The following is a 14,986-nucleotide window of genomic DNA, read 5'->3' on the forward strand; positions in this document are numbered from 1 at the left end:
CTGCAGTTGGCCCTGAACTTTATCTTCCACTGCTTGTAGCTCTCTGGTCCTTCGGTTGCTCTTATCTCCATCCCTTCCCTATCGGAGGCAGTACTGTTTACCCCTTGGCCATATTTATGTTGCTCGCTCCTCTCCCTCTGATTTCCATCTGTCTGGAGCTCTGCAGACTGCAGCTGGTCAGAACATGAGAGCTGGTTTCTGCACCAGTTCTCAGGAGTACTCCTGCCATCCTTGAACCAACCCTCCCTCTGTAGAAACCTTAACCAGCTGCCCGTTTGCCTCTGATTGAAGATAACATCTACAGGATTTTCTTGTTTAAGTTCTGCCTCAGATCTGCTCCGCCCTCTGCACTACCGGTAGTGCTCTGACGTCTTTCTCTTGTTAGAGCACTCTGGTCCTGCATACCCATACACTCACAAGTCCCAGGGTTGTTTTCAAGTGTACAGTATGTACAGGATTATAAGTTAGCCTTTTTTCCTGGGTCTTTTTTTTTTTCCTCCTTTCCACCCCCTAGTCATCTTCTCCATGCTATCCAAAGCATCCACAATGGAGTTCTCTCCTACATCATCCCTGAGATACAGCAGAGCCTCTCTGGTTGTTCTTACTTAGGTAGCTCCATGAATTTCTTCCTTTTAATCCCATCCATGTCTGTCTCTTTTTAAGATAATAAAATGACAATCTGTATCTCCAGTTCCCCCAGCTACCTTTATGCTCAATCCTTTTCTCTGAGGCTTGATCCACGTCATTTCTTCTCCTTTCCTGATGCTGTGTTTTGTATCTTCCATGGTACACTTGCACTGTTTTTCCTCATAGCCTCTGTCAGCTGCGCTGCATTCAACAAGGCAAATATTTTTAAATTACATATTCTTTTTGTTGGTTTTGTAAAACAAACGTGTTGCGAGAGTTGCTCATGAGAAGTAACTGTTGTGCTTCCACACCAGAGTGAAGAAGACATCACACATTAGCATAGTTCTTATTGGGTGCCATTCAGAATCCTGTGTGCCTGAATCCACCACAGAGAGAAATTAATATGAATAAATAATGAATAAATAAAAATTTAAAAACAGTGTTTAAATTCTCCTATAGGAAAAGAAACGGCATTTAAGACAAGATTGAGTAAAAAATATTTATATTTTAAAATCTGTAGATACAATGTGAAGCTAAGCAAAATGATTAAAAAAAAAAAAATTAAAAAACAGCCTGTTTTGATATAAAGTGAAGCATTCACTATGATCAAAGATTCAAGCCTGACAAGTGTTGAATACCATGGCCTTATTCCAACACAACAGAGGCATGTCCTTGGAAGTTAAGCATGTGAATAGTGTCACAGCGACTAAATAATGAAAGATGTCTGTGCATTTGCTGGAGTAGGGCCAGTGTGCTGAGTTCATCCCAAGACTGAAACAAAGGCATGAGAAGCTTGAACCTACCAGTCTTACACAGCCCACGTAGAGATCATCAGAGGAAAGGCAGCGGATGTATACGTTGGAGGGGAACTGTGTTTTCTCAGAGTGAAAATCTGGGGTCTTGCCTGCTGGAAGTGTACGGTGTGGTGTGGTTATCAGCCATGTGCGGTGTGGGTATGGCCCTGGCATTTGGCAAACAGCCTCACCTAACATTGTAGTTTCATCAGTTGCAGTGCAGTGTGGCCCTAAACTCTCTGAATCCACCAGCCCATGTTCTGCAGCACTCAAGCTGGGAATCCCAGCGTGTTCATTTAAATTACAATGTACAAGGATTGGTGAATCAAATACTAAAATGAAAATTCCTGCTCTTTTTTTTTGTGGTTAGTTTATACTTGTGGTGAGTCATGAGTGTGTATGTAAGGGTTTTTATGGGGTTGATTTTGCTGGAGGAAGGAGAGGCTTGGGTATTCTGATAGCTGGAGGGAAGAAGCTTGGAAGGGTTGCTGTCAGCAGGGGTCATGCTAGATTCATCCTTTTACAGCTGGAGAAATGTGTGTGTGTACAGACCTGTGAGAGTGTGTGTGTTTTGAGTGAGCGCTTCTGTCTTCCAGGCAATAAATGCACTAAGGGCACATTTTGAATTGGCTGGGGCATGTTCTCCAGGCTTCTCTGCTTCGGGTATCTGAGTGAATCCTGACTTCACGTAACCGCAGTGTATGCAGCATCACCAGTGCAAATCACTGTATTATGAGCTGGCAGATGTTTAAGGAAATGTAACCCACAAAATATCACTGGATGTGCCACAACACCTGCTCCTTGTCAGGGGATGTCTCTGCCTGTTAGCCCCACTCCTTGCTAAGGTTCGGTATGCCTTCCTACCCCATGAGTCCCCATGAGTGATATTGCAGCAGCAACCCTTTGTCAGAAGAGCTGCGTCTTCCACCAGGGTGTAGGTCAGTTTGCTGTTGTTTCCTAAGCACTGGTGAAGCAAATGCTACTTGAAGCTTTGCTCCCTACCTTGCTAGGCTTCCCCTTTTTAGCTTAATGAAGATGATTAAATCATTACAGCCTGCCTTCCTTTCTTCATACCAGCATGCTTGGACCCACAGGAACATTTGTTTTCCACTAGACATGGTTAAACTGCAAATCCTGTTACAGTTGGGCATTGTTGAAGAAATTGGTTTAAATTTGTCTAGTATCTTCCTGATGTTCAGTCTAAAAAGCTTGTCCTCTTCTGTGGTATGCTGAGTGACTTGAACCGACGTCATTTTTACGGTCTGAAAGGCAGCTGATAGCTCTTCAGTGTAGAGTGAGACCAGTAGCTATTCACTGGGCTCTTCAATTCAGCATTTTTAACGTGGACCTGCCTCTGTGATTTGAGTACAGGTTTGGCACTATAGCATTTCCCAAAGGGACTTGTCTTACCCTACTCATCCTCGTTTAGCATGCTGTTAGGAGAGAGATGGGTTAAAGACGTTCATCAGTGTTCTTGATGCTACTTCAGCTGTTTTTGCTTTGATTGCATATTATTATTAATTGCATATTATTGTACTGCAGCATTAAAATCAGGATGAGCAAGAAACTTCCAATCTCCAGCTGCAAGCTTTACAGAAATACTGATAGTTGATATAAATGAGCAATGTCAGAACAGAGTCAGGTTTTCTAAATCCTTGCTTTCCAGACTGCACTGTACAACTCAAGAGGAAACCACGCATAGCTGAGGGGGCAATACGAGGATTGCATGTACTTTGCAAACCTGCAGAGTAGGGTAGACTGTCCGTGCTAATTTTAAGCTAGTTATCTCAGGAAACCATCTAGCATAGAGCTCTAGATGCTTTTCTTTCCAAATCATTTTTGTGTCCATGGTGTAAGTATGCTGAAAGGTCCAGCTCTTCGTATCATGCTCAACTCTTCTTGCTAAAAAAAAAAAAAAAAAAAAAAAAAAAACAGCCCTGTAGTTGTGCATACACTAAAGTCATGTGGGAAGGTAACCATAGAAATCTCTGCAAGACTGAACACTATCTGCAGGATCTCATTTAATTTCTAAGTAGCGTTTTCCTGAAAATCTACAACATTCTTGAATGTAGCACAGTGTGAAAACAGAAGGGATATTAAATGGATTAAAGATATGATTAAATAAAAACAGAGGGAATTAAACTTATTTAGCCCTGTCCTTTCTTCACTGAAAAATAAAGGTCTGGTTTAAAGCATTCATATGGGTGTACCTTTGGCAGTGGAAGCAAGGGGGTGCTGTTTCTCTCAAAGGAAGCAGGAATGAAGAATAGGTTGGCTATTCAGTTGTTGAAGCATGGACTCTTCATCTCTGGAGTTTAATGCAAAGGGTCTTGTTGGAGAAGCCTTTAGTCTTGTATGATTTCCTCTGAGTTTGGTTTTATCTCTGCTTGAATAATAAACTGCAAAGAATATAATGAAATAATTTCTCATCCCAATTTCCACCAGGACGGGTAGAGAAGAAAAATTCTCCTGAGGAAAGCAGTTCTTCCCTTCAACACCCCCCCTGCTTACACACAGGAAAGAAAAAAGAAAGAAAGAAAAAAAAAAAAAAAACAGACACCACCCCACTCATTCATTATTCATCCTTAATCCTTTCCTATTCAAAGTTGTATGGCAGCAGTGTTACAATGAAGTGATAAAGAGCTTACTCCGGAGTTAGGGGAGGAAATAATCATAGAGGACTCTCCTATGTCTGATTTCAAGGATTGAGAAACCTGAAAACATGGAAAGGAAATATACTTAACAGCATTTTGAATTTGTCAGTCACCTTCTACTATTTCTTAGTGAAATGCCCAGCTGTCGTGTATTCCTTCATCTTTTACAATCTTTTAAAACATTTTATGTCTTTAATTTTTTAAATACTGTCCCTTTTATTCCGCCTTTCAAGGCTTTATGTTAGTAATTTCTTGAGCCTTTTTGGATGTCTACAATGTGAAAAATAAAACAAATTTAAAAGATAGCTGTCCATTGTATTGACCAATCAACTTAATTTCTGGTGACCTGACATAGCTCATAATATGCTACACATGTAGCTAAAAACATACATGGGTTTCTTTCTATCAGATGTTGCTTATTGTTTAAAATCATGTCTCTAATATTTTTATTAAATGTAAAAAAAAAAAAGGCTTGCATTCCTAAAATTAAAACCATTATAAACTCAGTCAAACTAGAATTAAACAGCACTGCCAAAGTAGTATCTAATTAGAGCAAATCCCCACATCATAATTAGCAAATACTGTTGGACTACAACCAAGCCATTACATTAATACATAATCAACACTTATGAATTCCCAAATAAGAAATCTAGAGAGAAAGCTGCCCATTTAATTATACATTCCAATTAAAATTTTGGTCTCAGTCAGTACAGTAAGCGCATCTGAATATCTCACTGCTAACCACACTGAATTACTTGAAAGTCACATTTATAGTCACTGGTGCTTCTCCTGAATTGGACTGTTACGGGGCAGATCTTATTGCGATCGCTCTTTCACTCTTTAAAAAAATTGAAAGCTGTGTTCTGCAAAAGTTTAGCATAATTGAGTAAACACTGAGAAAAGCTCATGGAAACTCTGTGTTTTTTTCAAAATAAAGATCACACACACGTTCAACAAATTTTTTCCACAAGAAGATATGAAGATGGATTTAAGAACGTACATGAATTAAGTTCTGGTACATTCCCAAGTGCTTTTACACATGCACTAGGTCTGATCATACTCAATATAGGAGATGGGCCTTGTTCAGTGCTTAACCCTTCTGAAACAGCAGTGGCTGGCACTCCAGCTTGAGTTTTGCACATTGTTTTTTGCTTATCCTGCCACCCACAAAGTGAACAAATGGGTCTTAGGCACTTCTTGAAAATGGGAACAAAGAATGAAAGAAAGGGTGGGGGAAGAGAAAGCTAAATGCAGACACGGTAACAGCGGTGAAAGGACTCTTAAAAAGAGAGAGGCTGTATGTAACCCGATGGGTAGTAAAGAAAATAATGAGTTGGAAGTGCTGCAGAGGAGATGAGATGCAGGCATTAGGAAAAATTATGTAATCGTTGAGGAGGCAGTGCATCTGGGAAAAAAACAACCTGAGGGCTTGGTGAAGATACCACAAGTACTCCGTTTCAAAACAGGTTAGAGAAGCCTCTAAGAAATGGCCTGGGTATTCCCTTTGTTGCCAACCCTGTCTTTCTGTAGTCACAGATGATGTAGGCCTCATAATACTTTTATTACAAGAGAAAATCTATCCCACATTGCATTTGTGGACTAGTGTTACCCTGTGGTATCAGCAGTATGGTTTATTAAATCACTGGAAATCACAGGATCATAGAACAGCTTGGGTTGGAAGGGACCTTATATCCAACTCCCCACCATGGGCCGCGATACCTCCCACCAGACCAGGCTGCCCAGAGCTTTGTCCAACCTGGCCTTGAACATTTCCAGGGATGGGGTACCTACAGCTCCTCTGGGCAGCCCGTGCCAGTGCCTCACCACCCTCTGAGTGAAGAACTTCCTCCACTGGCAAGCAATTGATGCCTGTATGATCTGTCTGATCTCAGACTTTAGAAATGTAAATACTGCCAGTGATTGCTGCTTGGCCAATTTCTGCATGAATAAGAGTAAAATCAGTGTCTAGTCAGGTGAAAACTTGTGATTATGTTCCACTTCAGGATGGAAAGTTGCTTTGAAGTGCCAACACCGGTACTGTTGAAAAAGATTCAAAGTGTTCCTTTCACACTCTGGCTTTATGCAAGCAGCATTTCCATCACAGGATTCTATCCTGTGTTTACTTTCCTTTATTCTCATCTTCAAATGGGATCTAGTTCAGCTTTCGTATTTGCTGCCTTTGTTGGCTTTTGTTTGTTTGGAGTTTTGTTTTTTTGTTTAAGCTTTATTGTTTTATAAAAGACAGCATTTCCTTCTGCTTCAGGGAGACAGCACAGAGTAGTGACTATAGAGAGAAGTCAGGGTTACAGAATCACAGAATCTTATTCAGGAATTTCTGAATTCTGCCTGTGATTCTGGCTATGAGCTAAGATAAGCTTACGTGAGGGCTCTCTATTCCTTAAATGCATTGTGTCCTCTGGCTTCCTGTTGGCATCTTCTGTTGTGGAGCATTTTACACTGACTGATACCACGCTCCCACTGAAATGCTGCTGCCTGTCTCACAGTTTCCTTTGTCAATGTTAGAAAGTTGAACTTCCTCAGACATCTTTAGGAGCTGTTGCTACTATTCCCCTTCAACCCCCTGCAGCATCCAGGTGATATCTTGCCGTGGGTTATGCTCAGAGTACATGAAAGGGAAGGCTTAGTACATTATGTGGATGCTTGCAAAACAGTAAATTAGCATAGACAGTAGTTGAGTTATTCTACATTTAAACGTGCATTTTTGTTCTTTTTCAGCCATATTCTTAGAAGACAAAAATTCCAGTGAGCCTGCCTGGAAAAATAAAATTTCTATATCTGCCCTAAACACTCCAGAGCCAGCAATGATGCACGAGCCTTTAGTTGGGAGCCAGAAGAGGAAAGCAAGGAAAACTAAGATCACTCATCTGGTCCGAACAGCAGATGGTCGAGTGTCACCAGCAGGAGGGACACTGGGTAAGGAAATGGTAGCTTAAATTTTGTTAAAACTGAGTAGTTGGAGATGGTATGAGAGTACAACCAACTTATCAGGGAAGTGTTGTTCAGCCAGCACAGACTCAGACCTGCTCAGAAAGGTCATTCAATAAAATGCGGACATCGATCAACTGGGAGATTAGTGTGTCCATAAAGTCCAGCCTCTTTTATTTGGCTGCCCACATCTGCCTTCTCTCCCTGGATAGTTCTCTCAGAACCACGAGCTGATTACAAAGAGAATTAAGTTTCATGGTTTCTTTCCAGTCCAGCAAAGAAATTATACTGCAGCTAGTTGCACGACATAAAACCAAGTTCCGTAATATAACAGTCAATGCAAAAGCCCTTGCAGGAGACCTCAGCAGTTAAAATAATCTTGTAGGACTTCTGCATCTTAAACACGCACAGAGACACAAGCTCTCTTGTCTGACCTAAAGGATGAAACTCGGCTGAATCCAAAGTCAGTAAACTGCTTCATAAACCTCAGTATGCTTCTGCCGGTAGCTTGGGTCAGAAGAGGTTGCAGCATAAATAGGATTACACTAGCAAAATCGAAGCCCTAAAGGTAAAGATGCTGTTAACACCAGACTGGTCAGTACGTGGATGTGCTGCTGTGAACTTAAGGGCTGTCTAGACTTGCAAGCTTAACTTTCTTTTGTTTCAGAGGAGAAGCCTAAAGATCTGCCACAAAGTAGTCTTCAGAAAGCCTCAAGTGCAGAAACAGATTGCAACAGTGAATGCTCCAGAAATGCAGAGACAGAAGAAAATCATAGTATTACATCAGATATGCCAGCAGTGTCTGCGTTTTTTAGCTTAGCTGCTCTGGCAGAGGTAGCAGCAATGGAAAATGTACACAGGTACGGTTTTATGGTTTTCTTTTCTACTTGTTGCCACCATGTTTGGAAAGCAAGAAATATGCAGTGTTTAATTTGGTCTGTTTTTTCCTCCAGTGCTTTCTCTGAATGTCTGTTTTCTACCACTAGCCTCATAGTATTAACTCTTCACCTACATGACAATATAATTACTTCAATAGTCAGTAAAATGATCCTCCACAGTAAGCTTGCCTCCCAAGTTTTGTATATAAACCATTTAATATGCTCCTTGAGATCCTAATGATGAAGAGTTTCTAATTTTTGGACACCATTTGTCAGATAACAGTGGATTTAAATAGCTGTTGCATGCTGATTTGTACGTCTCTGTGGCCTGACTGTGGAGAGAATTTCATGTAACTTCAGCAGAAGTTCGTATCTTATCTTATCTTATCCTGAACATGACTGAATGAAGCTAACTCGTTATTTTTACTCTTCTGCTTTGCTGTGTAGGAGGCAAAGCAGCTGCAGCATGTCCTCAGGGCAGAACAGTTCTGGGTGACGGAACGGCGTGTTGCTTTGGGCTGGTCCTCTTGGTGTAGGAGTTAGGCCATCCGCACAGGTTCCTTAGGCCTGCTGGGTCAAATCAGCATGGCCAGATCTGGCCTTCTAGACCTGTGATGGGAGGAAACGAATGATGAATGACAGCAAGTCCTCCTTAGCTCTTAATTGCCTGCTATTGTTCTTCGATGCTCCAGTGTGTTGGAGATGATGCCCCATCCTTTCCTAGAGTGCAAAGTCAGTGAGGAAACCCTGGGCCGGTGTGAAAGCACCACGGCCTCTGCAAATGGCATGTGACAGATGGCTGGCTACCTAAGGAACTCCACAAGTTTTCTCTCAGTTTCTCCCAGTTCTGCAAAACATCTTTCTGCTTTAAGACAGCAAAAGTATGAACTCATTCGTGTCTTCTTCTGTGGTTAGGAGGCACAAAGGGAGCCTTGGGGAAGTGAGTTCTGCTATCCCTTGCAGCACTGTGGTTTTGTTGATTTCCAGTGATGGTCTGACAAGAATTGCACAAAAGTGACAGGATTTGCTTAGTTAGGCTTTTGTCTAGTTTGTTCTTCTAAAAAGTTTTGTGTTCCATTTTTCCCCATTAAAGTGAATGTCTTGAACTAATGCTTTGCATACCTTTCTGTTCGGGTCCTTCCTACCTAATCCCATGTTTTGTCATCCCATCGTGCAGTTAGCACAATGCAGCACCTTCTGTGAGGCCTGAAAACACCAGACTTGCAAATGTCTAACAGCTGTTGCAAATTCCAGCTTCTAATCACCAGGGAAATGAAAACAGGGACTCTTTCCCAGTAGCAGTTTAGCTGTACATCTCTGGCAGACTTGGCAAATTGAAGTCGAAATAGAAACCTAAATCTGATGGGCTGGATGCCTCGCTAACTTCTACTCTGTTGATTGTTTGTTATCTTTGCAGCTTACTTCTTTATTTGTAAATAACTGGGAATGGGAAGAATAGCATTAGAGGTTTGCTTGATGTGTTTTTTCAGCATCTGAATTCAATTATTAAATAATTTTGCAAAGCCTTAGGCCTTGGAAGCCAGACTCCTTTCTAAGTGCAATTAGAGCTTTTCTGGAAGTGACAACATGGTTTTCATATGAATGTTTCTGTTTAGCTCTGGGTAGAGTGCCCTGGTTAAGCACTTGTGAGCCTGAGCTGCATTTTGTGCTAAGGCTACTGCACTGCACCCCTGGTGTGCAAAGCACGATGGTGCCCACGTGTCTGCAGAGGTCCTAGCTCTGCCAGAGTGAGGTAAAGTGGTCTTCGTGTAAATAAGAAGTAGGCCCCAGATTCACATTGCTGTAAGTGACACATGAGGTAACGAAAATAGAATCTGACTTGAGAGATTAGATAACAGGCTGCGATGTGCTTTGTGTATGCATTTTAAAAAGCAAGCTGCAAAGGAGTTCTCCCAAGTCCATCTGCTTCAATGACTGATGCTGATTTCCAGCACGTAATTCTGGTGCAGCTTATTTTTATGATATCCTGTGCTAGGGGATCATTTGTAAATTAACACGGCTCTAGTAATGAAAGAGATGTGCTGGGCTGATGAAGTGTTAAGTCATGCAGCTTGGACTAATCCCAACGTGTAACTCTGCTGGTGGGTATGTTTCCATATTGCTTGAAAGCTGGCTATTGACTCTCATTAACGTGACACACGCCTCTCCGCATTTGCCATCTTTTGCTACACATGAGCTGCACTCTCTGCTTCTGAGGGCTGAAGCCACTCACTTAGAAAACGAGTAACAGCACTTGTGTGCTCGTAACGTACTCTTCGGCCATGCATTTTGTTTCGGGTAGTCAAATACCATCAAGACTTGGTTTTGCTTGACTTTGCATTGTATTGCAGGTTGTCCTCAGGATATTTTCTTACCGTTGCAGGAATACCTATACAAAGAGCACAAATCCAGCAGTGTGTGGACACCTGTAGCAGTAGGGAGTTATGGTGTTATAAACCATATTGGGTGTTAAACCATACCATGTGCTGCTTTCTGTCCTCTCTAGTCTGCTAAAAGCAACTCCCGTGCTCCCAATAATGATGGGTGGCTTTTCTTTTCTTCTTTTGCAGAAGTCAGAGGGCCACACCTCTCCCACATGATGGACAGCCAAATGAAATGTCTCAGGCTCCAGTGCTTATTTCCTGCGCTGACCAGTGAAGCTCCACTTTATTGTAAAACATTGTGCTTTACCTAATATCCTAGCCTTGTCTTTACCAAGGGAAGCTAGTCAGTCCATGTGATGGAAACTATAGACTGCAAGCAAGTGCTTATTGCTCTGAGTGGCCCAGAATTCACTGGAAGCCAGACATTAGCAACTTGGGCCAGGTCCTCAAATCGGAACCCAGTGTGTAGGAGGGTGATATTATTTGTCTATTAATGAAGAGAAATGGAATGATCCCAGAGCTTGCTTTCTATTGAAGGCTTTTAAACAGTAAATAGGTGGTTGATGTGAAGAAGGCTGCCTTTACTGTTAGCTCACACAGCATCTCTTTTACCAACCAGAGAGTATGGCAACTAGTTTCATATAATACCTAGTTCAATGAAAATGAAAAAAAAAAAAAAAAGAAAAAAAAACAACAACGAAAACACTGACGCACTGCACTAGTTATTATTAGATATTCTTAGTCATTTTTGTACATGAAGATTTAAGTTCTAAGATGGTTTATATTAATAGGTTATGCCTACGTTTATATTGTAGAATGAATTTAAAACCTGTTCCAGAGAACTCAAGGCAGCCTGGACAGATGTACCATTGTTAGCGGTGTTTGGGCAGCCACGTGGTCCAGATGTTCTGCACTTTTATATTCGCCACCAGAGTGGTAGAGTTTACTGGCAAAAATTCTGACAGGCTATGTTTGGGTTTTGTTTCTTTTTAATTTAGCTTTGAATAACCAGGATGATGTGCATTAGAAAAAGGAGTGGTGTATGGAAAAGAAAAATACTGCAGATAATTGACTTGTCTTTTATGCCTTGGAGGGTTCCTTTATTTTTGCATAGATATCTGAGTGACTTGGTGAAACTTTCCTGTAAACAAAAAGTTCTGCAAATATGTTTTTCAAAAGTGACCTTAGTATTATTTCACCATTCTGAAGAACCTAAAAGCATGACTTTTCAATATACATGTACACTGATACGCGTACCTTTTACATTTTGCAAACACTGGCGTTGTTGTAGTTACTATGCACAGTCTCAGTCGGCTTCAGAGTTTTTCTAAAGGGCCAATTACAGTTTGTGTTGGTCAAGGGGCAAGTGTTATGCAGATAAACTACAACTGAAGAATAATGTTTGACGGAATTCAGACTACCAAACAGATCCATCTGCCAGTTTCTGTCTTTGCTTATGTTGAATTTTTGTGGTTTGCTCTCATAAATACATCCCAAAAGCCAGGCCGAGTGTATCACTTGGCCTGTTATCTTCACTATTTTGACTTACACTATTGTATAACCAAGCATTGATTCCTACCAACAGATGCAAAACGATCACTAGTAACTAATCTAAAGCTACAAATTCAACAGGGTACTTCTTCAATAGCACAAGATGTTTCCCTACTTTTTGCATTGTAGCACAACAATTTACCAAATTGGACTCCAGCAATAATTTTCTATTAGTCTTCGTCATACTGGCTGAATTTTTGATAGTATTAGATTGAGTTTGAAGTTCTTTGAATTAAGTCTTTAAAAGATGCGAGTTTACATCATTCTATCAGGCATTCTTATTTATACTTGACTGAATTGATAATGTGTTTTGGGGTTATTTTGTAACTAATTTGATGTAATAGCCATATGGACAGTAACTCTATTAATGCTTGCTAGGTTTAGCCTTTCATTGTTGTAGTTAAGTGAAAGTCTTTGGTTCATTGTTGGGAAACAACACACAACATACCACACAAGTTGGAACAAAGGATTAAAGGTTTGACATAGGGCGGACAGCTTGGAAAGTCTCACTAAAACAGCACCATCAAAGATGCATGTGTTGGAAGAAGGGAACAACAGCAAAAGAACAACAAAATTTAAGAGCCAATGAGTCAGTGAAAAGGCTTTTTAAAAATTCAGGTGAACATATGACTAAGAGCCCCTCAAATGCCATTGCAGCCTATGGCAGTATTTTTAATAAGATTTTATTAAAGTTTTATAAGTTATTTTAACAAGACAGGAAAAAACTTAAGACTTAAAACTATTGGGTCACAGCAAGGTGGCTGTTGGAGTTTTGGACCACTTTATAATTAGCTGAAATCCAAATATGTTACAGTGCAGGCCGTTCACGTTGACAATGGTACTAACTTATTTCTCTAGAAACCTTTAGAGTAGATATATTTTTGTCAAAGCACCCCATTCTTCCTCAATTTAAATTTCAATATTGTTCCTGAAGATATTTCTGTATATTAATGGTACCTTTTTTAAAAGAAACAGAAAATTACTTTTTTCTATATGAATTAATATCTTACTTGATCTGCTTTTCCTTGACTTTCCCTTAGAGAGGGGGTAGGGTTGGGTCAGTTTACTGGATATGACTGTTTTCAGATACTTATAAACCTTTTTGTAGATATGCTTAATTTTTAAGCGATTAGGCACTGAGAGTAGCAGAAATCCTGCAAAGCTTTATAGTTCACTAGGCATTTGCCTTTGTTGGTTCTCTGAGTGACGTCTTGATTTCAGTAGCTAGAATTTTCCCTGAATCTACTAGAAGGGGTATCAGTATTTTCAGGTAACAAAGTCTGTTAGCACAACAAAAATTTCAGACCAATATCTTACTGTATTGGGGTTGGGTTTTTTTCCTTGTTTGTTTTGTTTTAATTTTTATTAATTTCAGCTGCTTTCATTTTGGAAAATCATATTGCTATTGTGTGTACTTCAGTATACCAGCAAACACTGTTACCCGTTAACACATTGTCCACAAATGCCTCTAGAGAAGAAATTGTTGCACCTTATGTATATCTCAAGCAAACCAAAATATGATGCTTTTCTGCTTTGTTTATTCTGAATATGTTGTATCATACTTTACTGAACCCGTTTTAACTTAGCTAAAGCTATCAATATTTATGCATTTCACATTATTTTCTGGATCTGAACCTGTGTATAAATCTTTCTTTAAAAAAAAAAAAAAAAGAAAAGCAATTACCGTAGTCGTCCTCTATCACTTATCCATGGGAGTGGGGAATCTTGTCTCAAGTGTAAAATGCAGTACTGTCCCAGTTTTCCTTAGTTTTTATTTATTTAGTGACCTTTGATACTTCATATATAGTTTAAAGGTATAGAGAATATATTGTCGTAACCGAAGCTACAGATCTAAGCAGCTGGGAGAAATTTACTGTAATGTCTTCTTAATTGTTCTAGTACTGTATATACATATGGGAAAAATGTTCTGCAGAACATTTGAGATGCAGATTCTTATCCCCACAGTAGGTTATTTTCCAGATATTAGACCAAATCAATCAAAAACATCCATAGTGATTACTTCATGCTCTGCATATGGCAGGAATTACCCCTTGAATGTGCTGTGATTTCAGAAATAGAATATATTTATTTAAGATGACTGAATGCTCTTTTATACTAATACAATATCCCAAAGTCATGAGCAAAGGATTTCTCGTTAGTTTGGGTTTCTATTTTATAGCATTGGTGCATGACTTTTGACATCGAAGCGATGAGCGTTGTTGTTGGAAAGGGGCACAGGAGCAAGGGACAGGTAGAAGCACGTGAACTGGTGTGCAGGTTGCACCGCTGGTCTTCACTGTTGGGGTGAAGGAGACCTGCGTAGCACCAGGCTGAGGAGCACTCTGCAGCCGGTGTCGAGTAGAAACCCGAGGGAGTTGTAACAGGGAATGCCTTACAGTTTGGATGCCGTCTTTTGGAACAGGATATTAAATTGAAGCAGTTTCACATTCTGCTGCCTTTTTAGCTACTGTACAAATACTGGAGCAGGCTGAAGGCTACAGTTGTAGACATGGGACAGCAAGGAGGAGATAAAAGGAAAGCTGGCCTTTGTTCTCAGTAGGGTGAAGTTGTGGCAACAAAGGGGAGTTAGGAAAAGATATATATGGTGTGTGTGCGTGCGTGTGTGTACATTCTGCAACATTAAAAAAAAAACAAACAAACAAAAAAAAAAAAAAACAGTAGAAAAGACAGAAACATCACGGGTCTACAAGAGCCTATAATGTATGCTGTTTCTTTGAGTGCACTCCCGTTTTTGAATGCTGAGTGTAATATGGCTACCTCTCCTAAAAGACTACTTTCGCTAACTTCCACTTGCTTTCAGGCTTGATCATGTAATCTTTTCAGCCACTGATACCATTTGTATATCACTGTATGCTTTACTTCCCCAAAGCAACGTCTATACAGAGCTGACAACGTAAGGCTGAACATACAGTGGTAGCCAAACTGTGTTGCTGGAGCACTTTTGTTTAACCTCTGCCATAGTCATATGGGTTGCAGGACACGGGCCCACTAGTTGGCTCAGCGGGATGGGGTTTTGTAACAGCAGAAATGAAGTGCTGGTCAGGTGGTGGACTTCAGATATTCCCGGTGGTCACGCAGTAAGCCACATGCTGCTCTTGAAAATTATTCTGGAGTTTACGTTTGCAATCCTA

At 40.4% G+C, this 14,986-nt stretch overlaps 1 protein-coding gene across 9 annotated transcripts in view; it reads left to right on the forward strand.

The window, feature by feature from the left end:
* Window positions 1–14,376, forward strand: part of BBX (BBX high mobility group box domain containing) — a 131,952-nt gene extending 117,576 nt beyond the window's left edge. For all 9 annotated transcript variants that reach the window (XM_032183525.1, XM_032183512.1, XM_032183534.1 and 6 more), the window contains 3 exons: window positions 6,812–7,009; window positions 7,689–7,881; window positions 10,470–14,376. In XM_032183525.1, the coding sequence (XP_032039416.1) occupies window positions 6,812–7,009; window positions 7,689–7,881; window positions 10,470–10,557 (479 nt within the window). In that variant the 3' untranslated portion in view covers window positions 10,558–14,376. The remainder of the gene's footprint in view (window positions 1–6,811; window positions 7,010–7,688; window positions 7,882–10,469) is intronic.
* Window positions 14,377–14,986: the final 610 nt, after the last annotated feature.

Source organism: Aythya fuligula, chromosome 1 (assembly GCF_009819795.1).
Source record: "Aythya fuligula isolate bAytFul2 chromosome 1, bAytFul2.pri, whole genome shotgun sequence".
Taxonomy (NCBI): Eukaryota; Metazoa; Chordata; class Aves; order Anseriformes; family Anatidae; genus Aythya; species Aythya fuligula.